At 43.7% G+C, this 27,979-nt stretch overlaps 1 protein-coding gene across 1 annotated transcript in view; it reads right to left on the reverse strand.

Moving 5' to 3' along the window:
* The window catches only part of ARID4B (AT-rich interaction domain 4B), a 184,059-nt gene that overhangs the window by 17,191 nt on the left and 138,889 nt on the right, over nt 1–27,979 (reverse strand). Inside the window, 4 exon segments of the mRNA XM_030558348.1 lie at nt 4,673–5,881; nt 7,001–7,184; nt 10,597–10,681; nt 25,517–25,768. Coding sequence (XP_030414208.1) covers nt 4,673–5,881; nt 7,001–7,184; nt 10,597–10,681; nt 25,517–25,768 — 1,730 coding nt within the window.

Consider the following 27,979-nt stretch of genomic DNA (forward strand, 5'->3'; position numbering starts at 1 on the left):
GTCAAGACTGCGATACAATGGCTCTGAAGGTGTTTGCAGAACACGTGACATGCCAGGCGTACTGCTCTCAGTTCCCATATGTTGATGTGCAAGGTTACCTCTTGTGTGGACCAAAGGCCCCATGTGCGAAGATCTGCAAGGTGAGCACCCCAGCACAGAGATAATGCATCCGTGGTTAGGACTAGGGAGGGCTGTGGGGCATGAAATGGCATCCTCCCACATACGAAGTTGGGGTTCAGCCACCAAGCCAGGGATGTTAAGAGTTCCGTCGGTACCTTGAGCACCGTGTCTAGATTGTCTCAGCCTGGACGGTAGACTGATGAGAGCCAGGCCTGAAGTGGATGGAAGGGTAGTCTGGCATGTCTGGTCACAAAGGTGCAAGACGCCATGTGTCCCAGTAGACCGAGGCATGTGCATGCTGTCGAGGTCGGGAAGCTTCGGAGGCCATGGATAATGCTCGCCATGGCATGGAAGAGGGCATGTGGTAGGCATGCCTGGGTGACATTTGAATCCAGGACTGCTTTGATGAAGTCTATTCTTTGGGTCGGCTGCAAAGTGGACTTTTTGACACTGAGCAGCAGACCCAGCTGTCTGAACAAGTTCATGGTGAACTGAACATGGGATTGCATCTGGAGCTCGGATCGACCCCGAATAGTCTTTCGAGTACGTCAAGGTACGGAAACGCTTGGATCCGATATTGACGGAGTGAGGCAGCTAAGACAGCCATATACTTCAAAAACACTCTTGGTGCTGTGGATAGGCCGAAGGGGAGGACAGTAAACTGGAAGTGTTGCTGACCGACCACAAAGCAAAGGAAGCACCTGTGCGGCGGGTAGATCGCTATGTGGAAGTATGCGTCCCTCGTGTCAAGGGCAGCGTACCAATCTCCAGGATCCAGGGAAGGGATAATGGTCCCCAGGGAAACCATGCAGAACTTCAACTTTACCACAAATTTGTTGAGTCCGTGCAAGTCCAGAATGGGCCGTAGGACGCCCCCGCTTTGCGTTGGGAATCAGGAAGTAGCAGGAGTAAAACCTCCTGCCCCTCAGATCCCTTGGAACCTCCTCCATAGCTCCGATAGTTAGGAGCGTTTGCACCTCCTGTAGAAGAAGTTGCTCGTGAGAGGAATCCCTGAAAAAGGACGGGGAGGAAGGGTAGAAAGGGTGGGACAAAGCAAAGTATCCACTTTCTACTGTGAGTAGGACCCAGAGGTCTGACGTTACGCGGGACCACGCAGGGAGGAAATAGGAGAGGCAGTAGGTGAAAGGTGGAGAAGGATCCTGTAACGAGACTGGTGCTCCGCCCTCGGGCGCATCTTCAAAAGTTTGTTTGGGCCCCGCCGATGGCTTGGGGGGGCCTTGGTTCTGGCCTGTCTGAGGACCAGATTGCCTCCTTCTACCACAGCGGCCGTGTCTTCTAGAAAAGTTCTGTATCGGCTGGGGATTAGGGTAGGTGCACTGCGTTTGGGGTTGGAAGGGCCTACGTTGCATCACCGGGGAATGCATGCCCAATGAGCGCATGATGGCCTGGTTATCCTTCAGACTCTGGAGTCTGGAGTCAGTTTTGTCTGAAAATAACCCCTGGCCAACAAAGGGCAGGTCCTGAATTGTTTGTTGCAGCTCCTGTAGAAGACCGGACACCTTCAGCCACGAGATAAGCTCGAGGCTAGAGTCCTAGCCGCCGAGTCTGCCGCATCTATCGAAGCCTGGAAGGATGTCCTGGCTACTTTCTTGTCCTTCTCTAGCAAAGCCCCGAACTCCTCCCTGGACTCCTGAGGAACCAGCTCTTTGAACTTCCCCATCAAGTTCCAGGTATTATAATTATAACGGCTCAAGAGGGCCTGCTGGTTAGCCACTCTGAGTCGTAGGCCACCAGTTGAATAGATCGTGCGCCCGAATAAATCCAGGTTTCTAGCGTCCTTGGATTTAGGAGCGTAAGCTTGTTGACTGTGTTGTTCCCTCTCATTAATGGACTGTACAATGAGGGAGTGCAGTTGGGGGTGAATGTACAAGTACTCATAGTTTTTGGAGGGGACCAAGTACTTCCTCTCCACACCCTTGGCAGTAGGAGGAATAGACACCGGAGACTGCCAGATTGTACTGGAATTAGCCTGGATGGTCTGGATGAACGGCAAGGCTATACGTGTGGGGGCATCGGCAGAGAAAATGTCCACCACCAGATCCTCGACCTCCTCCATCTCGAGGTTCATGTTTTGTGCCATCCTATGAAGCAAGTCTTGGAGCGCATGGAGGTCTATAGGTGGTGGGTCAGAGGAGTACGTGCCTGCCACCGCCTCGTCAGGGGAGGAGGAGGAGGATACGCCTGGGACTAATGGGTCCTGGGGTAAGTCCTGCTGGGGGGAGGAGGCAGGGTGTCCGGCTGCCCTAGGTCCTCCATGCTAGGGGCATGGGCCTGAGCTGAGGGTAGGGCCATTGCCTCCGAGCCGCCCCTGGGGGGGAGGGGAGGGGCGACTGACAGTGGCCTCTGGGACCCGAGGTTCTGAGGCGGCAGAACAAGAAGCTCCCGATGGGACACCTTGGGCCTGATGGTATGCCCAAGGGGTCCAAAAGGACCACTGTGAGGGTCCCTGCTCCTCGTTGTGCCATTGGCTAGTGCTGTCTGTGTCTTGGTCATGGACGTGGTAGCCACATTCCGTTTGGGACGACCTCGAGTTGGGGCAAGAAGGCCAAGGTGGAGCTGATCGCTCATGCTGGGTTGCACTGTTATGCATTGTTGGCCCGCGTCACGGGAACGGAGATCGGCACCATGGACTCGAGCAGTACCATGATCTGGACCAGGACCGACAGTCGTATCGGTGCCGGGAGGTAGATCTGGACCTCGATGAAGATCTACAGGCAGAGCGGCACCAGGATCAGTACCGGGAGCTGGACCGGTACCGACCGCATCGGCAAGGAGATCTTCTTGAGCCGGAGCGGTGCTGCAAGTACGACCGGCGCTGAGATGGTGATCAGTGCCAGGACTGCGAGTGGTGCCACGGAGGAGACCAGCGCCTGGATCGGGACCGTGATGGTCCTGGCTCAGTGAGTGCAATCAGGTCGCAAGCAGGGGAGAAAGTCTCTGGGGTGGAAGGCAGGCCGAGCTTGAACCACGGTGTGCACCAGGGAGCTTATGTGCACTGGACTCAACAGCGCTTACAGCACTGGAATCGATGGTGCCGGAGATGGACCCTTCGCGGGGTGGTCCGGCACGGGACGCTGCTCCAAGGGGGGCACAGCCAGTGCCGTTAACTGTACAGGAGTGGCAGGTTGCTTGTGCTGCTTCCTGGCTCCCGGAGACAGCGAGCGGTGCCGCGCTGGTAATGGTGCCGGAGACGTCCAATGCCAGGAGTCTTTGCTGATGTCAGGTTGATCTGGTGCTGGTGGCGCACTTCGGACCGACGGCGCCGGGTCTCTGCATGGGGCAGAGAGCGTCGGGCTAAGTGCCGCTTTCATGAGGAGCTGCTTCAAACAAAAGTCCCGCACTTATCTGATTGATGGGATTCCCCCAGGCACTTCAGACAGGAGGCGTGGGGGTCTCCTGTAGGCATCGGCTTGAGGCAGGCCGAGCAGCGTTTGAAGCCCGGAGACCTAGGCATGGGCCCGATACTGGAAAGGAGGGAACGGGAGAAACCCCTTACCTTCAATTACTATATACACTAACTACAAAAACTACTATTAACTACGACTAGAAACTACTAACAACTACACTATAACAACTATCTACAGCTATAAATGAGCAAAGAGCTAGGGAAGTGGAGATCAGCTATGCCGTGCTCCACAGTTCCAATGACCATCACGGGTGCTAAGAAGGAACTGAGGGGGCGCTAGATCGGCAGGGGCATATATCTGGCGCCATAAGGGCGCCACTCCAGGGGGCGCCTCAGCCGACCCACCAAGTGTTGCTAGGGTAAAAATCTTCCGACGATCGTGCACGCAGCGCGCACACACCTAATTGGAATTGATATGAGCAAGCACTTGAAGAACTACAGACTCATGCTCAATCCTGTTTTTAAACATGGACACTTTTCATTTTACAAATGGAGAAGCATGACCACAAAAATTGGAGAGGTGCTTGGAATATAACGTGACCCAATATAACATGGGTTCGCATACAACGTGGTAAAGCTCTGACATGCTGCTCTGAGCAGTGTGTTAAGGGTGCTGGGCTGGGGCCAAGGGGTTGGATAAGGGGCAGAGGGTCTCAGGGGTGGTCAGAGGCTCCCCCCCACAGGATCTAGAAGGCAGGATATGTGTGGGGGCAATTTTAGGGGTCTCACAGTCTCAGAGTGGCCCGGGGGATTTGCGGGGGGCCAGGAGCAGCCTGCTCTGCTTCCCTCGCCCACCTCCCCTCCATCCGTCGCCTGTCCCTCCCCCTCCCCAAGGCTGGGGCTTGGGCTGGGGCAAGGAAAGCTGAGCAGGCTGGGGATGGGGACAGGGAATGGATCACTTGATGATTTACCTGTTCTGTTCATTCCCTCTGGGGCACCTGGCATTGGCCACTGTCAGAAGACAGGATACTGGGCTAGACAGACCTTTGGTCTGACCCAGTAGGGCCATTCTTATGTTCTTAAACCAATCTCCAAGTAACGCAGCAACAGTTAAACACAAATAAATTAGCAGTATAAGAAACGAGAGGAGGAATATATATTCGACAACTCAGGTTTTCTCCTTACCTTTTTCAGTATGTTCTGATTCTTGTTGATTACTACTGCTAGAGCTGACGCTGGCATCAAAGCCTGTTGGAGAAACATTTCCTTCAGACTGAAGGTCCTGCAGCTCCCCTACAACACTATCCACTTCAATTGTGCTATCAGTTTCACTCTTGATGCTTCGTATCTCTTCTTGATTTGGTGCCAATGTCTCTGAGACTGTTACACTGGACTGATGTCTACTAGAATCTGTTACAGTGACAGATGAAGGTGATTCAGGGGTTGTAGGAGGAGTATTTAGCACTGAATTACTCCCACTGCTTGGAAATTCAACTTTCTTGTCACTCATTTCCGTTGGTTTCTCCTCAACAGGTTTAACATCTATGCTGGCTAGTAAAGGCTTTTCTAGTTCAGAGCTGGGCAAAGAAACCTCTTCTGCAAGAGTCTCCATCTGCTCCTCTACTGCAGGATCCTCAGAAGCATGTGGGGGTGAGGCTGCAGCCTCTGTGTCAGAGTCTGAAAAAAGTTCTTTCAATGTTTTCTTGGGCCACTGTCCCTGTATACTAGACCATACATCTTTTCTATCCTTAGCTCTGGTATTCTGAGGTCTTTCATCAGAGTTGTTTAGAAGCTTTATTCTTTTTTCTGCCACTTCAGAAAACCCTGAGTAGAAACCACTTGTCCTTAAAGACTTCCTTTTCTCCTCTATCCCATTGTATTTCTTAGTTGGCATTATTTTTAGTTTAGATTTGTCCTCCTCATCTTCATCTGAGGAGCTGTTACTACTATGTTCTAAGCTATGGGAGTCTTTGCTCTTGGACTTTTCATCCTTTCTATTAGGTGACCCAGTCTTGACACATTCCTCTGTGATGCAATACCTTCGCTTACCACGTTTTACCTGTGGCTTTGTTATTTTATCTACTACCTCCTTTTTGACCTCCTTTCTCTTCTTTGTAGCTTCATCCTCTCCTTCATAGTCCATATCATCAGATAATTCTTCCAGCTCTTTCCGCAATTTTTCTGGTGATTTGGATACTGATTTAAGTGGTGCTACATCTGCAAGGGCTTTCTCCTCTTCTTGGGGAGATGAGCTGCTCTGCTCTTCTTTTGGACAGAATTCACTTTTGTCCTGGCTCACAGTCTCATCTGGAGATTCCTCCTTGCCACCATTATGTACATTCTGGGCACTTTGGTCATCTTCCTGGTCACTATCCTCAGCAGAACTTTCTGAAGCTATTAAAAAAAAATCTGTTACAAGTAATACTGAAAAAACAACTAGAAGATAGCAATGCACACTAAAGCTAGTATTATTAAAATCTTTTTTCATGTACCCAGTAGGAAAAAGAAACAGATTATTTTCAAAAACTTCATTTTATTAGCAAGTGTAATAGCTAGATGAGGAGCAATGCTTGTCAGTTTGCAAATCCCATATAATAAAACATCTCCACGGAATTCCTCTAAGGTATTTGCATACCCTTAACTAAGATTTGGGTGCTCTGGAGGGTAGGGAGCAGCCCAGGGGAGCTGCTGCTGCTGGAGGGAGGGCAGTGGCCCATGGCCAGGGGCGGCTCTAGCTTTTTTGCTGCCCCAAGCACGGCAGGCAGGCAGCGTTTGGCAGCTTGCCTGCGGGAGGTCCCCGGTCCTGTGGCTTCGGCGTACCCACTGCCAAATTGCTGCTGAATCCACGGGACTGGCGGACCTCCCGCAGGCAAGCTGTCAAAGGGAGCCTGACTGCCGCCCTCACAGGGAACGGCAGGGCGTCCCCCCCACCTCCAGCTTGCCGCTCCAAGCGTGCGCTTGGAGCGCTGGTGCCTGGAGCCGCCGCTGCCCATGGCCCCTGCTAGTGCTGGGAGGAGGGCACAGCTGAGGAGGCTCTGCATGCTGCCCCTGCCCTGAGTGACTGGGAACAGTAGCCAATGGGAGCTGCGGGGGCATCACCTGTGGACACAGGCAGCACGTGGAACCACCTGGCAGCACCTCTGCCTGGGAGCCTGATAGCCCCCTTCCCCTCCCAAGATAAGTGCTGCCCAGAGCCCTCTCCCCCTCCCACACCTCAACCGCCTGCCTCTACCCTGAGCTCCCTCCCAAACACAAACTCCTGCTGCTGCTGGGGAGGAGGGACATGGTTGCCTGAGACTGCCCCAGCAGCAGCCGGTGTGGCTAGCCTGGGGGCTACCTGAGCCGCCAGTTCTGGGAGTTCTGAGCTGCAGAACTCCCAGAAAGTCATGGAATCCGTGACCTCCATGACAAACTCTCAGCCTTATTGATAGTTTGCTTCAATTGCTCTGTACTGTCACTTTTAAATATTGATAAAATGATTATATACTGAATTAGAAAGTCTATGTACAATACCTTGTAGCCCATTAAGGATAGAAGTAATTTCTATGGATTTAACTGGAGAGTTTTTGGCTTCAGTGCTGTCAAGTTTGGACTCAGTCTCTGGTGATGTGCTCGTGTGAAAGGGTGGTTTTGACAAGCGTCGCAATTTACAATTTTTAGGAGAATACTTCTCATCCTTCTCTTTGTCAGTTTTATTCTAGGTTAAGGAAAAAAACATTTTAAAAACTCTTCTAATGCTAACATATAATTTAAGGTGAATTACAATTAGCAATGCAGACAGTGATTTTGAACACAAAACCTAAGAATAAGTTTTTCTTTGTTCCTTTACAAGGATATGCAAGTACTGTATTTTGTCTTATGCACAAGTATTAATACCAAAAATGCGAATTCCTTAACACTTATATCTGACAAGGAATATTCTCAGCATTTAAGGGCTAAACTGTTCTTCCACTATGCTAGACCCTGCAGTAAGGGATATTGCAGAAAGAAGGCATGACTGTTGTGACAGCTTGGATTGAATGGCACGCTCTTGTGCTGTGCTAATGCGGAAGGAGGAGAGGCTATAGGCAAGTCTGGCTCTATCAGCGGCACTGGATTCTGTCTGTTACAGCTATCCCCCTATCCCATTTTGTTTCTTACAGCTGTCCCCATACTCCATTTTGTTTTTGTTCTCCTCCTGTGGCCGCCCTTCCCTGGCTGTTAAGTCGTTTACCAGGGCCACTGCCCTTCTCAAAGGGAGGGCCCCTTAAGTTGTTTAACAAGAGCCATTGCCCTTCTCAAAGGGATGGCCACTTGTGCTGCGTGCTAAATGGGACCACTGCCCTGTTCAAAGGGTTAGTCCTGTTATTACCTCGTTGAACCTGGGCTCGGTGTAGGGCAGGCAATGTCCAGAGCTGCAAGACCTATTGTGTTTTTAAGATCCTGGGCATGAATCATAGGCCTCATGTGCTTTTGAGTCACCTATTGCACAGGACTCTGCCCAGGCATGTCTCTGTGCTTACCTGCAGTTTTTTCCCTGTGCCTCCTCCCCTGTGACAGAGGGAGCCTATCAGGATTACTGGCGGGTAACTGCCTGAGTTTGCCTTTAAAAACAGACATTTTTGAAACAAACATCAGAAAGGTTCCTGCATTGCTGCCTGGTCTGATCAGCCAGGGGTTTTGGGGGGTCCTTTCTCTGCTCTCGTTTTATTTTTGAGCGTACCCCCCGTTTTTTAACCCCCCCACGAAGAACGAATTGCTACCTGAGAGATCTCATGATTATTAAGACTGTACCGAGCCCTCCTTGCTTCTTCTGATGTTGCTGCTGCTTCTGCCTTTGCTGCTGCTTTGGGGACTAGTAAGAATCCCTCTGTGAAACTTTCTGTACTTTTATTTTATTACTTTAGCTGCTGGCTCTGTTTCCCTAGCACACAGACTCAAGCTAAACCTTGGTCTGTGTCTTAAAACCTCTCTTAAACTCCGCAGCGCTTTGCTGCTAAAAATAAGTTTGTGCCGCTGCTAAGCTCTGCTCCTGTGGGCTTTGCCTCGGGGCTCCCTGCTTTCAGCTGTATCCCTTGGCTTCCTTGGGAGCTGTATCCTGGGCACATACCACTCTGCCCTCTGTGACTTCCCCAGAGCATAAGGTGCACCATAGGTTTTGGTTTTTTTTAGTTTAATAAGTCATAGTTTGTTAAGATTGTAGAGCTTAGAAGTTAACCTGCCTTGTTATAGTTTACTGTTTTGTTGCTCCGTATAGTTGCTTGTTATAGTTTTGCTTAGAATTGTGATATTTGTTGTTTTGCCTAGTCGTTGGTTAAGATAGATAAGGTTTTTGCTGCTTAAATTTGTCTTCCTGCTGTCCCGATCTCTCCCTGAACTTTCCCGTGTCTGTTTTTCCCTGCTCCAATCTCCCTCTCTGTGTGCTTCTCCGTGTCTCCCTGTTATAACCCCTTTGCTACTTTTCCCTCCGCATCTGCATTGTCTCCAAACTTCCCAATTCCTTGCTGCTTTCCCCCCTGCGTCAGCATCACCCTCCGAACTTCCCAAACCCCTGGCTGCTTCTCCCCCTGTATAACGTCCCAAACCCTTTGCTGCTTTTCCCCCCGCATCTGCACTCTCTCCGAACTTCCCAACTCCTTGCTGCTTCCCCCCCCGTGTCTGCATCACCCTCCGAACTTCCCAAACCCCTTGCTGCTTCTCCCCCTGTATAACTTCCCTAACCCTTTGCTGCTTTTTCCCCCGCATCTGCACTCTCTCCGAACTTCCCAACTCCTTGCTGCTTCCCCCTCTGCGTCTGCATCACCCTCCGAACTTCCCAAACCCCTTGCTGCTTCTCCCCCGTGAAGCTTCCCAAACCCTTTGCCGCTTTTTTTCCTTTGTTTTTGGCGTCCGCTTGTTGCTTAAACCTCTCTCTAGCCCTTCTTTACACTTCTCCGCTGCCCCTCCCCTACCAAAGATCACCATCACACTGCTCCGTTGTCCTCACCCTGCAGGGCTTCAGAGTCCCTCCCTGCTTCCAGCCGCACTCTCCTCTCATCAGTTGCCACTAATCATTCACTCCCCTCCCCCCTCCTGTTCCTTGACAGATTATCTGCTATCCTAGCCTCACAAATTAAGTCATTACTTTTCTTTTATACCGTTACATTGCATAAGTTCACCTATATTCACATTTTACTTGTAATTATAACACCCCATTGGTTGCTTCCACTTTTCTGATATACTTTGTATCTGCATTGATACCATTGTGTTACATTGTGTATAAGGCCACTAATCACTTAATACATTCCATCTAAGATTGTTGACCATTTTATATAAGAGCTACCATTTTATTTTGCATTTCTTTTGATATGCTTATTGACTGTACTGTACCCATTGTGCTGAACCCCACTTACTGTACCCCACTGTTAGAACTCCCTACACTGTTCAATAAGAAGAACCCCCCCATCATTGTCTATTGTAAACACCCTATACACCCCATCCCATCGTATTTTATTGTTAAATTCCCATCACTTCCTTTTTCCTTTAATAAATAAATGAATTGGCACCCCACCTGTGTGGTAATTGCTCCCCAAGATCCCATATACCTGCAGGCAGGGACAGATTTTAGTAGTCCTTGTGTTCAGAGAGCAGGGATGGCCATGGAGCCTGTTGGTCGGGGGAAAAATGTTGTTCACACCCTTCTGCCCTGAACAAGGAATTGACCAGGATCTGGCCCAAAATATCTGTTTGTTTGTTTTTTAAATCTACCACAGTTGGCAAGAAATTAAAAATAAGATACAAGCCACATTTATGTAGATTCGACACAGGTTTGTGCTTCAAAGCCAGCTGGGTAGCTAGCAAATTTTATTTCCCAGTGCTGTGCTGCCATTGCTGATGAGGGAATGGCTCTGTTTCCTGTTGGTGCACCAGATGAACTGGGAGTGTGGGGGGAAGAGGAGGAAGAAAAAGCTATTTTTCAAAAGGGAAGGACAAAAATCATGCTTAAAGAAGTGTATGCTTCTAAGAGGCTAACAGAAACTAATTTTAAATTTATCACGAATTTCCAAGTCCATTTAAAGGCTATAATTATAAAATCAGTCTACATGAAAGTAAATTGAGCAGCAAAATGATATAATAGAAAAAAAATCTACCTTTATTTTCTTCCGATGCTTTATTTTTGGCACATTTTTATCAGCTGGTCTCACTATCTTGTCTGCTTTTATCCATTCATCATATCTAAATGTGAAAGGAAGAATTTAAAAATATATATTAACAGAATTTTAAGCAAACATTCAAAATTTCATAAAACACATTCTACACGGAAAGAAAAAGTAGTAAAACGTAATGGAAACCATATGCAGACAGACTCTGTACTTAAGAGTGAAAAGTAATGAATATATTTCTACCATATCTTCTAGTTCAAAAAAGAACTAGATAAGTTCATGGAGGATAGGTCCATCAATGACTGTTAGCCAGGATGGGCAGGGATGGTGTCTCCAGCCTCTGTTTGCCAGAAACTGTGAATGGGTGACAGCGAATGGAACACTTGATGATTACCTGTTCTGTTCATTCCCTCTGGGGCTCCTGGCATTAGTCACTGTTGGAAGACAGGATACTGGGCTAGATGGACCTTTGGTTGGACCCTGTATGGCTGCTGTTATATTCTTATGTACTGTAAAGTATTGCAAAATCTCAAATCTTTACTTTCTTAATATATAGGGCAAAATTCTCCTCTCATATTGGGATGGTAGTATTGAAAATTAATATTCTGCTCTCCTTTTGTGCATATAATGTATATCAAATAATAATGGGATATCCATGCCCATAGGAAAAGCAGAATACTTGAGTCATATATTGCTGTACAGATATGTAAGGTAAATTTTCCCAGTATAGTGGATCATCTTACTAATTAAAAACAAATTCTTATAGTAATATAAAACCTGATTGCTTGGTAAAAAAAAAAAAGAAAAACTCCTTGTAGCTGATTCTGTGAAGGGAACAGTATCCTCTATAAAGCTCCCTTTGAGATCTAGAAGGATTTTTGCATTAGGAACTTTTTATTTGATATCAGAAGGTACTAGCAGTTAAATGCTCTATAAATAGTACTAACATATGTACATCAACTGCCTCATGTGTCTCACCTCCCGAAACTGTACATGTGAAGTACAGAATCCAAGACTGAACATATATATTCTCATTAAGAACATTCATGATAGAAATGTGCTCAAACTAGAAAATTAACAACAATTAAAAAAAACCCACTATGTAAAGTTAAGAATAAAAAAAAGAGTTTATTAGGAACAGAATACCTTGGCCTGCCTACACTGTGAATTCAAAAAGTGTCTGAATAAGAAATGTGTTAATTAAAAACAAATAAGTATGTGTGTGTATAAATGGAGTTCATTTGGTAGTCATGAAAATGTGTATGCAGTATCATGAAAATACAGTATGCAACTAGCATAACAGTACAGAGCTGGACCTCATGCTAGGCTTTCTGACACAGATCTGACATTACACCTCTATTTTGACCTGTAGAGCATCTGCTATTACAGTCCTAGGCCACGTCTTAGCAACCACTGACAAATGTGCCTAACTCTGGTAACTTCTGTGATACTGACCAATGTAGGGATTGAAGAGGCCACCAAACTCATTTTCATTTCTGACCTAAATCAAGATTTAAACAGAGGAGACCAGAAGATAAATTTAGTGCTTTACCCATTCACATCCCTCACACTCATAAAACAAAGAATGACATCCAGAACATAAAGATATGAAAGGAGAGAGGTAAGATGTGCTTTCATATTGGAACACAAATATGTTCAATATTGTTTTTCTATAGAGTATCAGATGGACTTTTCTCTTTATTAAATGCTGACAAATTTTCATAGTCTTTTTCCCTAGAAAATCTTAACGTACTGAGAGTGACCACACTATCAGAGACATGGTTTGGATTAAATTAACTTTAATGACCAGGTTAGACATGGATAGAGAGATCCAGATTTCTTTCTTTCTCTAGATCCTTAGGTGACAGGTAAACCTGCCAATAGCAAATTCATAACTGTTGTGGTTTAAAGTAAGGTTTCTTTAGATCAAGCTCATGTTGAATAGAATTCTGAATGGACCATGCATTCCAAAGCTAAGGGATTTTTTTAGATCTAATTTTATGAAAGAAAAAAGCACTAGGATTGAACATGTTCACAGAGAAAATTGAGTACTCTGCAAATTTCATTTCAATTTTGATTACATCACTATACCACTTGTAGCCTTATTCACCGAATCTACATGCTACCCCAACAAAAATAATCTTCCACATAAAGAAACTAACTTTAAACACTGCATGCGTCTCCAGTGACTTAAAACATTCAGCGTTAGGTTAGACTTAGATTGATATTCAAAGGTTAGTATGTCATCACTGGCAGATGAATGACACTGGAATGCTGCCATACCAGTTTGTGTAATTTAAATTACATATTCTGATAGGAAATACCTACAGCTACATTAGACTGAGATGTTCAAAACGTCTCCTAGAGGATTTGGTCATATAGTTCTCAATTTTAAATGGGAACTCGGTGTCCAAATTCCCAAAGTGGCTTTTCAGTGGAAAATGCCACTGTGTGCATTATCTATACCAACACACACATTTCAAATTTAAGAATCATAAAGCTTTAAAGTACTGAGAGGATATGGTCCTTAGGGACAAGTACAAAAGGACATTCAGGAATTTATAGATTTTTCAGGGTCTTATATTTTGCTCTATAGAGTTGCAACATTTTTAAAGTCACACAACTGAACCATCTCTACTTCATAAATGGGACTTCAAATGATTTGCTCACTCAAGAAAAAAAGAACAAGAGTTGAGAATGTGAAAAGAAGTTCTCAGTTCCAGGTTAAAAGAAACATGCACTGGATGCCGCTGACAGAGGCGATACTCCAGTGTTACACAGCAGCATTCATTTGCTTTTGCATGACAGCAGACACAGTTATCAGTCATTCTGTACCGTTTGCTGCCGGTGTAAATTGGTAATGAGATGACGGTTATCTGTCGTTCTGTACTGTCTGCTGCTATCACGGGTGCCCTTGGCTGAGGTCGGCCGGGAGCGCAAAGGCAAAAATGGGAATGACTCCCTGAGTCAATCCCTCCTTTATGGTTTCTAAAAATATAGTCTGTCCTGCCTAGAATATGGGGCAAGTGTGCTAGAGAACCAGTGTATCAGAGAGCACAGCTGCTCCGTGCCAGATCCCGCAGAAATGATGAGCTGCATGCCATTCACGGGGGGTGCCCCTGCAACAACCCCACCTGTTGCTTCCCTCCTCCCGCAACCTTCTTGGGCTACTGTGGCAGTGTCCCCCCCATTTGTGTCATGAAGTTATAAAGAATGCAGGAATAAGAAACAGTGACTTGTTAGTGAGGTAAAATGAGGGAGAGGCAGCCTCCCGCTGCTATGACAGTCCAGGCAGGACATTAAGCGGTGCGGGGGAGAGGAGCCCAGCATGCTGCTGCTATGACAGTCCAGGCAGGACAGAATCTTTTCTTTACACAGGAAAGGGAGGGGGCTGATGGAGCTCAGCCCCCAGTTGCTATGATGAGGACGGTTACCAGCCGTTCTGTACCATTTACTGGGAATGACAGAGAATCATTCCTATTTTCACCCAGGCGACCCCGGCCAGCCTCACATGATGCCAGCCAGGAGCACTCATGGGTTGATAATAAGGACGGCTACCAGTCCTACTGCACCGTCTGCCACCGGGCAGGGGAGAGGAGTGGATCCTGCTCTTCACTGCTGCAGCATCGCGTCTACCAGCAGCATTCAGTAGACATAGGGTGACATTGAAAGAAGTCAAGAAACGATTTCTTTCCCTTTTCTTTCACGGGGGTGGGGGGGGGAGTAAACTGACGTGCTATTCCCTGAACCACGCTGGACAATATGTTTGAACCTACAGGCATTGGGAAGTTCAGCCAAGAATGCAAATACTTTTCAGAGACTGCTGTGGACTGTGGGATAGCTGGAGTCCTCAGTACCCCCTCCCTCCCTCCTTGAGCGTTCGTTTGAGTCTCTGGCTTCCCGTTACGCTTGTCACGCAGCACTGTGTAGCCTGTAGGTTTTTTTTCAAATGCTTTGGCATTTCGTCTTCTGTAACGGAGCTCTGATAGAACAGATTTGTTTCCCCATACAGCAATCAGATCCAGTATCTCCCGTACAGTCCATGCTGGAGCTCTTTTTGGATTTCGGACTGCATTGCCACCCGTGCTGATCAGAGCTCCACGCTGGGCAAACAGGAAATGAAAATCAAAATTTCGCAGGGCTTTTCCTGTTTACCTGGCCACTGCATCCAAGTTCAGATTGCTGTCCAGAGCGGTCACAGTGGTGCACTGTGGGATACCGCCCGGAGGCCAATACCGTCGATTTGCAGCCACACTAACCCATATCCGCTATGGTAATACTGATTTTAGCGCTACTCCTCTCGTTGGGGAGGAGTACAGAAACCGATTTAAAGAGCCCTTTATATCGATATAAAGGGCCTCGTAGTGTGGACGGGTACAGCGTTAAATCGGTTTAAAGCTGCTAAAATCGGTTTAAACGCATAGTGTAGACCAAGCCTATGTCTTGCAGTTCTACAAGATCTAACAACTCACATACAGGGAGTTAGAAAAAAAAATACCTCAGAAGCCACCAGGGCTCTGATTGAATGAATGGATCCTAAATACTTACCAGTATGGGCAACTGACTGTATATGGTACAAGTATTTGTATGAATATGAAAGAATAGCACAGGCATGTAGGAACAAAGTTAGAAAGACTAAGGCACAAAATTAGTTACACCCAACAAATGACATAAAAGGCAATGAGAAAATAAATATGAATATAAATATAAATAAATAAAGAAGAGGTACTATAAATACATTAGGAGCAAGGGAAAGACCAGGAGGAAGGAGAGCTATTTATGGATAACATCAAGAGTCCTGAGGTGTTTAATGCCTATTTTGCTTCAGTCTTCACTAAAAAGGTAAAAGATAATGTAATTAATATTAACAACATGGGGGAAGGAACACAATCCAAAATAGGGAAAGAACAAGTTAAAGAATAATTAGATAAGCTGGATGTATTCAAGTTGTCAGGGCCTAGCTGAAGCAATCTCAGAACCATTAGCGATTATCTTTGAGAACTCATGAAGGATGGGTGACGTCTCAGAGGACTGGAGAAGGGTAAACAAAGTACCTATCTTTTAAAAGGGGAACAAAAAGAACTTGGGGAACTATAGACCAGTCAGCCTAATTTTGATATCCAGAAAGATACTGGAACAAATTAACAATCAATTTGTAATCACCTAAAGGAAAAGAGAGTGGTCAGCTAGCCTACATGGATTTGCCAAGAACAAATCATGCCAAACCAAACTAACTTTCATCTTTGACAGGATGATTGGCCTACTGAACATAATATATCTTGATTTTATTAAGGCATTTGACACGACACAGACACGTGACACATGACATTCTCGTAAGTGAACTAGGGAAATGTGATCTAGACAAAACTATGATAAGGTGGGTGCAAACTGGCTGAAAGACTGGACTCAAAGAGAAGTTATCAATAGTTCATGGTCAAACTGGGAGGATGTTTATAGGGGGTCCTGCAGGGCTATGTCCTGAGTCTGGGACTATTTAGTATTTTCATTAATGACTTGGATAATATAGTGGAGAATATGCTTATAAAATTTATAGATGACACCAAGCAGGGAGGGGTTGCAAGCACTTTGGGGGCCAGGCTTAGAATTCAAAATGATCTTGACAAATTGGAGAATTGCTCTGAAACCAACAAGATGAAATTCAATAAAGAGAAGTGCAAAGTACTACACTTAGGATGGAAAAATCAAATGTACAAAAACAAAATGTGGAATAATTGTCTAGCCAGGCGGGGGACTGTTGCAAAGGATCTAGAGGTTACAGTGGATCACAAATTGATGAGTCAACAATGTAATGCAGCTGTGAACAAGGCTAATATTCTAAGATATATTAACAGGAGTACTGTATGTAAGACACGTGAGGTAACTGTTCCTCTCTCCTCGGCACAAGCGAGGCCTCAGCTGCAGCACTGTGCCAATTTCAAGTGCCACACTTTAAGAAAACTGGAGGGAGTCTAGAGGGGAGCAAGAAAGCAATAAAAGGTTTAGAAAGCCTGAGCTATGAGGAAAGATTTAAAAAACTGGGCATGTTTAGTTTGAGAAAAGCTTGGGGAGGGGTATATAACAATCTTCAAATATGTTCAGGGCTGTTACAAAGAGGGCAATAATCAACTGTTTTCTGTGTCCACTGCAGGTAGGACAAGAAGCACTAGTCTTAATCTGCAGCAAGGGAAGTTTAGATTAGATATTAAGAATAGCTTTCTAACTACAAGGGTAGTTAGGTTCTGGAATAAGCTTCCAAGGAAGATTGTGGAATCCCCATTACTGAAGGTTTTAAAAACCAGGTTACACAAAATACCCATCAGGGATGGTCTAGGTATTCTTGGCCCTGACTCAGCGCAAGGGGCTAGACTTGACCTCTTGAGGTCCCTTCCTGCCCTACATTTCTATGATTCTATTTGCAGTCTACTGTCTGAAATCATGTCGGTCAGAGACAGGTTCTCTTTTGGCTCTATGCCCAAAAGGAAGGAAAGGTATCTTTATGAAATGACTTATTAAAAACATAAAGGTATAAGGGCAAAAAAGGTAATATTAATGTGAAATACTTTCGGGAGAAATCTATGACAAGGAAGAAGAGTCCATTCATTTTTATCAAAATTAACAATGGAAAATTAGACCAGAAGGGATTGAAACTTCTTTATCTTTCTGGTTAAAATGATTGCCTTCAGAAAGCTTGTTCTGAATGAAAAGAAGGAAAGAAAAATGAACACTCCCTCATAGAAAATGATAAAGAATGCATATCCCTCTGGGGGGATCCTTGCTGGTCCTGTGGTACTCATCCACACTGAGTATGCCATTAAGATGGACCATAGGTTACAGGACCAAATTCTTAGCTCAGTGGTTCCCAAACTGGGGTTCGTGAAACGTTAGAGGGGGTTCTCGGGAAAAAAAATCCCTAATGGCAGACAGAGCTGTCCCTAAGAATCCTGGGCCAGCAGCCTGGAGCCCCTGGACTTCCAAGAGCTAAGCAGATCAAAGCAAGCATATCTATCACATTGAGGAGATTTAAACTTCAAGACTCCTTATAAGAAATGGAAAGGGAGGTAAATATTTTTTGCTGCTTTTAATATTAAATAGGAAACTTGTATTGTTTTTAAAATTATTATGAAGAACAAGTTTAAGCTTTGTTGTAACGAGCGTTGTTTGCATGGACTGCTCAAGACCTGAATGCTTGTGCAGGAGGAACTCTTGGAGTTGGCTTTTTAAACACTTTCCTGCTGTTTCACATCTGATACTCCTTGATGAAACATAGGAGCTTTGTCTTATAACAGGCTTATTCAAAGTGATACAAGCTATGAAAGTGAAATCTTGGAAGAATGTTGCCATTTTCATAATGTACCATATATACTTGTTCATAAGCCAAATTTTTTTAGTTAAAAAGGGAAGCATCAGAGAAGGGAGTCGGCTTATGAACAGGTATAGAGAGGGAGAGGTGGGACACAGGCCCTCCCCCCAACAGAGGGAGCAAGGAGAGGCAGCACAGCCAGCAAAGCCAAAAGGGAAGAGATGGGGCCAGAGTCTCTGCTTCTGGCCATGCTGCTCTCCCACTCAGTCTCTGAAGCAGCTGCAGCTCCGGGGATGACAGGCTGCAGCCGTGCCACTTGGCCCTGCCCCCCAGAGCAGACTGTGGCCGCGCCACCCAGCCCGCCGGAGCACGCTGCGGCCATGCCGCCTGGCCCAGCCCGCTGGACCATGCTGCGGCCGCACTGCCCAATCTGGAAGCCGAAGCAGGCAGCAGCCGTGCTGCCCAGCCTGCCGGAGCAGCTCCAGCCAGGCCAGAGACATCCTCCCCTGGCCCTCCCCAGGTAAGGTAGGACGGAATGGGATGGGGAGAGTGTGAGGGTCCTGGGCTAGGGGTGGAGTCACGTGGGGGGTAGTCACAGGGGATACTCCCCTGACTCCCAGCTTCTCCCCCTCAAAAAATTTCCCCACCAGTTGCTGTCCTGGAACGCCAGGGTAAGCAGCTGGCGTGCCGGGACACTTTGTTTACTTAGGTTTACCTCTGTGCCTGCGGACGCTCGAGGTAAACAAACCATCTCGGCCGGCCAGTGCCTTATCCTGATGGCCTGGGAGCCAAAGTTTGCTGACCCCTGAATTATAGGGTCAGTTTATGTACAGGTTATTAAATTTTTCCATTTTTATGTATCCACCTTGGAGGGGGGGGGTCAGCTTATAAACGAACCGACTTATGATTGAGTATATATGGTAATACAAATACTGAAATGATAAATCATTAGTGCGTAATAAGCAAGTTATAAAAACAAATTTTATATTTCCAAGATCATTGCTTTTATAATTTATACTCAGGTAAAGGAGAAAATCCCTGGAAATACTCATTTTTAGGAGGGGGTTCACGAGACTTGACATTTTAGTGAAAGGGGTTCACAGGTTGTTAAAGTTTGGGAACCAGTGCCTTAGCTGAATAAAGTCTATTTAGTCTAGGATGCTGTCTCCAACAACAGCCAGAGAAACGTTCCAGGACAGCAACAGGTGGGGAAATTTTTTGAGGGGGAGAAGCTGGGAGTCAGGGGAGTATCCCCTGTGACCACCTCCCACGTGACCCCACCCCTAGCCCGGGACCCCCACACTCTCCCCATCCCATCCCGTCCTACCTTACCTGGTGAGGGCCAGGGGAGGATGTCTCTGGCCTGGCTGGAGCTGCTCCGGCAGGCTGGGCAGCACGGCTGCTGCCTGCTTCGGCTTTAGAGAAAGAAACTTCACAGTAGGTAGATATGTAAACTGGTCGCTAAGAAAGTTTCCTCTTAATTCCTGAAAGCAAGAGGGTTGCTTATGCCCTGAAGTTTAAGGGTTTATATATCTTTCAAAGCTTTTTAAAAAATATTTATTATAACACCACAGAGTATGCTATTATATAGAAGTCTAATCTGTTTTAAAATCCTGCTAAGCTCTTGGGCTCAATGACATATTGTGGCAATGAGTTCCGCAACCTATCTGTAAAAGTATCTCTTTTTGTTAAGATTAACACTAAAGGTGAGGGAGCTGAAAACATTTCTGTATCTCTCTTGAATGATTTAATAAGTAACAATAAGGTGAACTTCTGGATTTTGTCCTTTGAGCTGGCTCTCTCTGCTTGCAAGGCTCTCAAAAGACACGCTAGGGTCTGACAAGGCAGCATCAGTGGAATATATTTTCTTTTCATCTTCTTAATAAAAGCCCTGAAAGCATGGACAACACTAACTCCCTGACCATCATCAATGCATAATTGAGAATTGAAAGGGCAGATGCTGCAGCCTATACCACCGTAGAGACAACCGCACACAGCTTTCTGCCAAAAAGGCACAAAACTTCTGCTATTCTAATAGAGAAAAGAACAGATTCAATTTTCATACTTCCTCTTTTTACGTCTTCAAAATGCATACAAAAAAATTTAAGTGGTTTTGCACATTTAGCAACTCTTTTTCCATTTAAGACTTTCCTCTTTACTCTTGAATTCTGCACACTATCGAACAACCAGCTACATTTTGAGAAGAATGTATTTACTGACAAAGTGTGCCGACATCCGGTGCACTTACGTGTTCAAGCCACAAAAAACATACCCAATGCTGACTATTAGTTATTATTATTAATAATAATTATTGATATTACCATAATGCTAGCCCATAGCACTATGCCTACAGGCCAAGCTGAAATACATGGTACTCCTACTCACAGCTCTCCTTGAGTCATATGTCCCTCCTGCCAGTCAGTCACATGTACATAGGATTTCTCTTTGCACTCCAAGAAAGGGCTCTGTGTATGTGTGCTGGCCTTCTGCTGTGGTGATGGCATAGCGAAATGTCAGTGAGGCCTCCACACAAACACAGAGCCCTCTGCTGGGATGGCGTGTCCCCTCCACGGTGTTCCATGGTGCCAACGGTTGGGAAGGTGGCACTTCTAGGGCACCCTACTCCTAAAAGGAGTGATTATTCTGTGAGACTTCCATAGCAGCAAGAGCAGCAGCTGGGCTCCCCTTCCACCCTAGCAGCACTGGTGGCAGTACTGGAGCAGTCTCTGCAGACTTAGGAAGACACAACTGCATCGGTTTACACTCAGTTTGTGTTTGGAAGACTATCTTCACAACCGTAAGGATCAGAATTTTTTTTTTTTTTAATGAAAGCTAAAATTCTGCAGAAGCTAATGGCATTCACCCAACAGAGTCCTACTCCAGATGGGGAAGTGGATTTTTCAAACCTTGGATGAGTCCATATAAAACGAATAAAATAAAACACTCCTCAATATCAGTTTAGTCAATGCCAATGACTGTCAGGCATGCGGAGTTTTACTTAGAGAGCAACCCTCATATTGAGAGTGCTTTAAAGCTGGTTTCCAGATGGCCTGTACCATAAGGTAAAGTCTCCTATATTACTTAACCAGGTTCTGATGGTCTCAAGTGATGCCCTCAGGCAAGCTTCACTCTGAATATTCCTAACTTCTCTCAGTTCCATACACTATTCAGGGGTCCTCAAACCTAGGGTACCTCAAGCCTCTTTTGCTTCAACATCTAACTGTGAAGCACAAAAAAACGTAAAACAGTCAATTAAATCAGTAACTAGTATTTCCCCCAACTAAATTTCCAAAAGAAAAAGGGATATGGTGTAATTTCAGAACAGCAGTAAAATCTAAGAATGATGCATTTGGGGATGTCCGAGCATCTGGCAGCCAGCCTGTTAGAGTTTAAATGACCTACAAAGATTGTTAATTTAGAATTTGTGCTGAATATGCTCCTCTGCGCCATGCTATTTGGGGCATTCTGCACACACTGCAGGGTTAATTTATATTTCAAAACTCTCTGTTATTCACCTTTCAATGTATTTTATTTTATCTGCATAGTGCTGTAAGCTGAAAACTGTAAATACCACAATTGAAGGGACTTGTACTGCACATTCCAAGGAAGTTTTAGATCCATAGAAATTGTGCAAAATTCAGCAAGTGACCCTTCAAACCACAAAGGGGATCCCCAACACTTCTATAAAGTTATTATAGTCAGATACTTAGAACTATATATCAGCAATTCCAGAATGCAAAAATCTCACATGAAATGTCTTTTGCAACTGAGAATTTTTCATCAGACGAACATGGTAGCAGGACTGCAATTTTATGATTGAGAACATTTCATTCCCATTGATTCCACTAGGTTAGTTCCATCTCCCCTTTCAATCTTCAAACTGAATACAGAGTAATCTTCTTCCCTAGGACTGTTACTTCCCAAAAGATACATTCCCCCAGGTTTCAGGAGAATGGTTAAATATACTAGTCCCCACCTCAAACAGATGTAATCAGAATCTAGTTCTAAACATTAAAAACTAGTACGGTTTTGAGTCCGTTGGGATGAGCTTTAGCTACTTGGTCTAACACCAATGTCATCACTAGTGTAAAGTAAACCAAAGTTTCCTATTCAGGGGCAAAAAGGATATTAAGAGTGTTCTCTATCTCGAGCTTTCTGGTTAATATTAAAAAATATGGGGTATGTAAACAATTTTCTTTTTAATAAGAGAGAACATGCATCTAGTACTAGTACCAGTACCATTACCTCTTTCTTCCACTAAAGAGAGTCTGATTCCTGTTCTAAGAGACACAACTTAGATTCCCTGATCCGCAGTACCCACTTCCTTCATCCATACAAGTACACATCACCTCGGTTACCGCGTTATACGTGAAACCATGTTATATCGAACTTAATTTGATCCTCCAGAGTGCGCAGTCCCACCTCCCTACAGCGCTGCTCTATCACGTTCTATCCGAATTCGTGTTATATCGGGTCATGTTATATTGAGGTAGAGATGTAGTAATGATGATCTCCTTCCCCACAAGATAACGTGCAGCTAGAAAATTACTCAGTTTCAAGGCTTCCCTAATTAATACAAGAAAGTTGACAATGTCCTACTGTGCTTAGTATCACTAAATGGTTCTTCAAAAATGTGTAGTGAAGCATAAATATTCTGAATATCTGAACAGTTAATATTACTTTCATCCCCGATATAGTGATATAAGGCATGGACTGAGGGAGGGATAATATCCTCTTGGAATAAGAACTTCTAAGTAAATGCCATCAGTGTTGAAGAATTCTTGATTAGACTGTTTTTGGTTTGAGGAATATGTAGTACGTGATATAGTGTTTAGAATGGAGGAAAAAACAATTTTTAACTTAAAGAAAAAAGAATAGAGATAAGACGACCATGGATTCTAAGCCAGCTGAGACAATTATTACATGAACTAAGGTTTTAAAATCACTTGTTCTACTTAAAAATTGAGTAAAAACCAAGACTTAACAGAAAAAGAATATGCATGCACATGTGCGCAGGCGCGTGCGCGCACACACACACACACACACACACACACACACACACACACACACACACACACACACACACACACACACACACACACACACACACACACACAGAGCTAAGATGAACCTTCCTGGAGCAATAGAATACCAAGAAACACCAAGGAAAAACAACTATTTTTCAAGTCTGGAGTTGACTCAAAGACAGTTGTCAAGCTGAATATATGACAGACTACACATCTTGACACCACAAAAATTCCAAGATGTTACCTTAAGTGGAGGTATGTCACAGTTGTGACAAATGCTGTTTGTACACATGGAATGCAGTAGACTCACTTGCCCTGATAGTGACTGACTGTCTTATCCAACATTTCCAGCTATCTCATTTGAATTAAACTAACTAGCCTGTGTGACGGTCTTTTTACGTTCCAGTAGCTAAATGGCAATTTTATGGGGTTTGGAAAATTTCTGAAGGCCCAAAACGATTAAACACTTTTTGGTGAAATATATTATCTCTCAACCCTCCAAAAAGACTATCCTTGATCAGCAGCATTTTAGAAAGGAACATACATGCAGTTTAGCTGGCAGAAAAGATCGAACAGCAGCAAGTGAAGACTTCAACATGTTGAAAATAACTGTTGTACTTTGGTGGAAGTGGGGGTCAATGGTTAACTGAAGGTGCCCTTAATAGCTAATACATCCTAGCTATAGGAAGGATCCCTTTGATATCAATCTAAGCATTTGTTTAAAATTCAGAGTTCACAGCGCACAAACACACAATCTTGACTTCTCCTTTAACAATGAAGCTGCTGAGGTCTGCAAGAGAAAGGTTGGATTTCAACTTCTGATTTTTTCCAGATTTAAGAAGTAGCGCTGCTTGAGTAAACCCCTCCGACTCTTTCACCCAGTAGCATGTTTGATAACATTTACTTTGAAGAGACAGAGAATTTATTCGTAAAGCTCTTCCTAAGATGCTCCTTTGAATTAAAAAACAATGAAGACATCTCAAAAGGACTTTTAAAATGCAAATCCCTTTTGAAGTATATGCAGCAACTGTCAAAGGCCCAGGATGCAAATTTCATCAATGTGGATACTAAGGTAAGTCCTTCGTGGCAATGACTGAAATACTAGCAGTGTTCCAAATCCTATTTAAATCCCAAACTGGACTCTGCTTCCCCCAGTATATTGACATTTAAGGAATGGATCCTATAGCCTTGTTTCACTGACATGCCTACTTGATGTTTCCTGAAGACTCTTTTTTATGTAAAAGAAAAATAGGCCATTCCAGTACGGCATACAAGCTACAAATATTGCAAAAGACTGAAGTCAGAGGCCTCAATAATGAACGGTAATTCCCCAGATCAGTAGTGGCTTGGATGATGCATTCAGTGAAATCAGATGCAAATGGTGGAATCAACGGAAGGAGAAAAGTGGCCTGCTTTTACAATTGTGACCCTTGTCAGTTGATCTGGCCAGCACTGTATAAGGTTCAAAGAAACCTCTGTCCTGTCCTTTTGGCCAGAGGTACTAAAGTAATGCAAGTCCAGATGGTAGGTGAAGATGATAAAAGGTTCATAAGGGTTTTCATGAAAGAAGTTAGATTTGCCTCAAACTTCTTGCTTCTACAGCCCTGCTAATCTCATACTGAGTAAAACAAAGTTTAAAAAGACAGCAGCCTGAGAACAGTTAGCAGAAAAGGATATGTTGAAATGGCAAAAATGCAGAAGACTAGGTAATTGGCTTAAAAGACTTCAAGAAGCTTTAAGGTTTTTTGCCTGTTTCAAAGTAGCTTGTATCTTATTCCCACTAAAGTTTCTACTACAGGATTTACTTAAAAAAAATGTTCAGCCTCAACAGTTTTTCAATAATACTATATTAAGGATAAACTCCAGGTATGGTACCAATAAAATAAGACTGGCATAACAAGCAACCAGGCTAAGAAGAATCTTGTTCAGAAGATTGGGGCAATTGGAAAAAATAGGTCTGAACAAGTGAAGTGTAATTATTTACTGCCATTTACTGATGTGCAATTAAGAATCCTGGGTGCACAGAATGACTGATATGTCTAACCTGACGCTGAAAGTGAAATATGGTCTCTCCAGTATGGATGTCCAGCAAAAAATACATCTTTTTTTCAAATGAAAACTGGCCTCCTATCTCTTTTTACTGGTAAATGCCACCAAACTGCTTTTGTACTCTGTGCTGCACTTTGAAAAGTGCATATACAGATTTAGTCAAGTGTATGATTACTCAAATGTGGTATGCAGTAAAATTGGCTGAACAGAGCCACAGAAGAAATTCATCAAAGAACTGGGCTAAATGCCATTTCCTTTGTTGTCTGGAGGTGTTTAAAAGAAAACTGAGACAGGAGTGAGGTTTTCCTTGGACAAGTCACCTTAAGAAGATTTTTCCTAAGCTGTAAGTCACTAAGTACTGCATTTATATATGTTAAAAATCTAAATAATTTAATACAGTACAATGACCTTCATAGAATACCAGTACTGAAAGTTAAGAGTACGGAATTCAATATGCAGTTAGTTTTTAAAATACACAAGTGTATTTTAGAAGTATTTTATGGAAGTAATCACTAGCTAAAACTTAAGTTACCTCACATTCCATCCACAGTAGTGCACCAAGTAAAGGACTTCTCCACCTTCGACATCAGAATCTTTAATACTAGCTTCATACATTTTTTGATTTTTCCCTCGTCCATACCGCACTTGGACTTTCATGCCTGGTGGATAGCATTCAAACTCTTCTTCCTCATTGTTGTCATTGTTGTCTTCCTCCTCCTCCTCCTCCTCCTCCTCCTCCTCTGCTTCTTCTTCATCTTCATTTTCCTCCTTATTCGTGTCATCTCTTGAAAGGTTTAAAAAATTGTAGAGTTAATAAGAGATACTTCATAAGCTTTTCAGTTCCAAACCACATATACTGATAAATATTGCGGATGCATTAGAGGCTGGAAACAGCAGGCTCCGTACATGTGAAATTGCCTCAGTGTTATATTAGTATTATCAACTAAAAAGAATAGAGCAAAGCACACATAGAATATAATGACACTAAGATGCTTTTACAGCAATGGAAGATTAAAAAATGATGGTTTAGAGAAAAAAAATCCATCAACATCTGAGAGAAGTGAAGTTGTACTGTATAGTATAAAAACTGTTTAATGTTCTTAGCTTTTATTATTCAATTCTGAAATCCTTCATGTAGTCCCATAGCTAAAATACCTATGTTTCCACCTCAAACCCATTCTTCTCAACATAGAGAAAACATTCTTAAGTTTCATTTTTCAAGATACAAGTTTTACAAGTGGTAACTTTCTAAGACTGGCTACCATATAAAGATCTGTGCTCTGCTACATCCATTGCCTCACAATGGCCATGTAAATGGGTCAATTCTCTTTTGAAAGGATTGCCATTAAAGCAAGTTTTGTGCAACAGATCCTAAATATGAGGATTTGAAAAAATATCCAATATATAACCTTGTTATTCTTTGCTAAAGGTTTTCAAAAATAAAATAGCCAAGCATACACATATACACACACACACACACGTTGAGACCCAAAAATTTCACGTGAAGTCTCTATAATTTCAGGTGTGATTTTAGAAACATAGGGCCAGATTTTCAGAGGTACTGAGCACAGATAAATCCTGTTGATTTAAATCAGTGACAGCTACAGGGTGTTCAGCACCTCTGAAAATCTGGTGCTAAGTTTCTAGAGATGGGTCCCTTAATCTCTAAACATTCTCTAAGGCACATTCTTACTGGATTTTGGGACTGTCCTTATTCCTCCATATACAACCTATAATAGATCCATGCCACCCATGGAGTTCTTAAAAATCATAGGTTCCTATCAGTTAAAAGCTGAAAAAAAGAACATATGTTCTTGCACAGTTTAAAAACTGTACACGAAGAGATACAGCTATCAGACTTTGAGTCAACTTCTGTTTTTAATATACAGTACAAATAAGAAAGTCTATATTAATATTGATATGAGTCTATTTTTCCATACGACTGTACAGGCAAAAATATTAATTTAACACAGCCACTTTCTCTCTTGAAAGGGATCAAACAACATTTTACTGTTTTCTACCAAAGGCATGTGACCGATATCAAATCACAACTCTTTAATTAGCTGCCATGTGATTTCTAAATAGTGGGCCAAATTCATCCCTAGCACAACTGCACTGATTTCAATGGACTTGCACTAGGAATAGATATGGTCCATTGCATGCATACATGCATATGTCATCACAAAAAAATTAAAACTCCCAGAGTGCTGAGATACTATATTATCAGTTAACCCAAAATATATCTATTAAATTCAATACACACCAAGGATAGAGAGGACTCTACTGAACAGACACTTCCAACCTTAAAAGTCTACAGAGTTTTGTATTAATGAATATCACATTAATTATACAACATACATCAAATAGTCTATTTTGCTAATGTAATTAAAACCACCAAAGTTATTAAACTGAAATATCAATAAACAGTTACTTTACAACTCTTTTCCTCTCCAATCTCTCCCATACAGTCAAATACTTGACCCAAAAATTAACCAGAAAACACCCACTAAATTCCCAGAGACTAGGATTTGGCCTATAGGCTGGAGAATTCCTTGACAATCATGACCTAGACTTGCCTGGTATTTAGCTTTCAGTACAGTGCTCTCCAAGTGCTCCAGTGCTGCTGTAATTTACAACTCCTAGCAAATTGCTGCTCATGGTTACTGTAATTTTAAGGATTTACAAGAAAAAAGTTATGGAAACAAAAGTATCAGACTGGGATTGCTCCAGAAGCAAGACATGCCTGAGAGTTTTCAGTGCCATGGAGATTTTCTGGCAATTTTAATGAAATAAACTTTATTGGAGAGAAATTTTTCAAAACCTGATGGCAGAATCCTTAATGATTTCTGAAAGAGGAAAATCATGCCTGAAAAGGAGAAACAAGGACTCTTCCAAAGTCTGTCCAATTACGGTGCAGCCGACTGTGAAGCAACCCACAAGCCTGGACTAGTTTGGAGTCTCCTCTTATCACGCACCAGATATGGTGGCTTTCTTG

Source organism: Gopherus evgoodei, chromosome 3 (genome assembly GCF_007399415.2).
Source record: "Gopherus evgoodei ecotype Sinaloan lineage chromosome 3, rGopEvg1_v1.p, whole genome shotgun sequence".
Lineage (NCBI taxonomy): Eukaryota > Metazoa > Chordata > Testudines > Testudinidae > Gopherus > Gopherus evgoodei.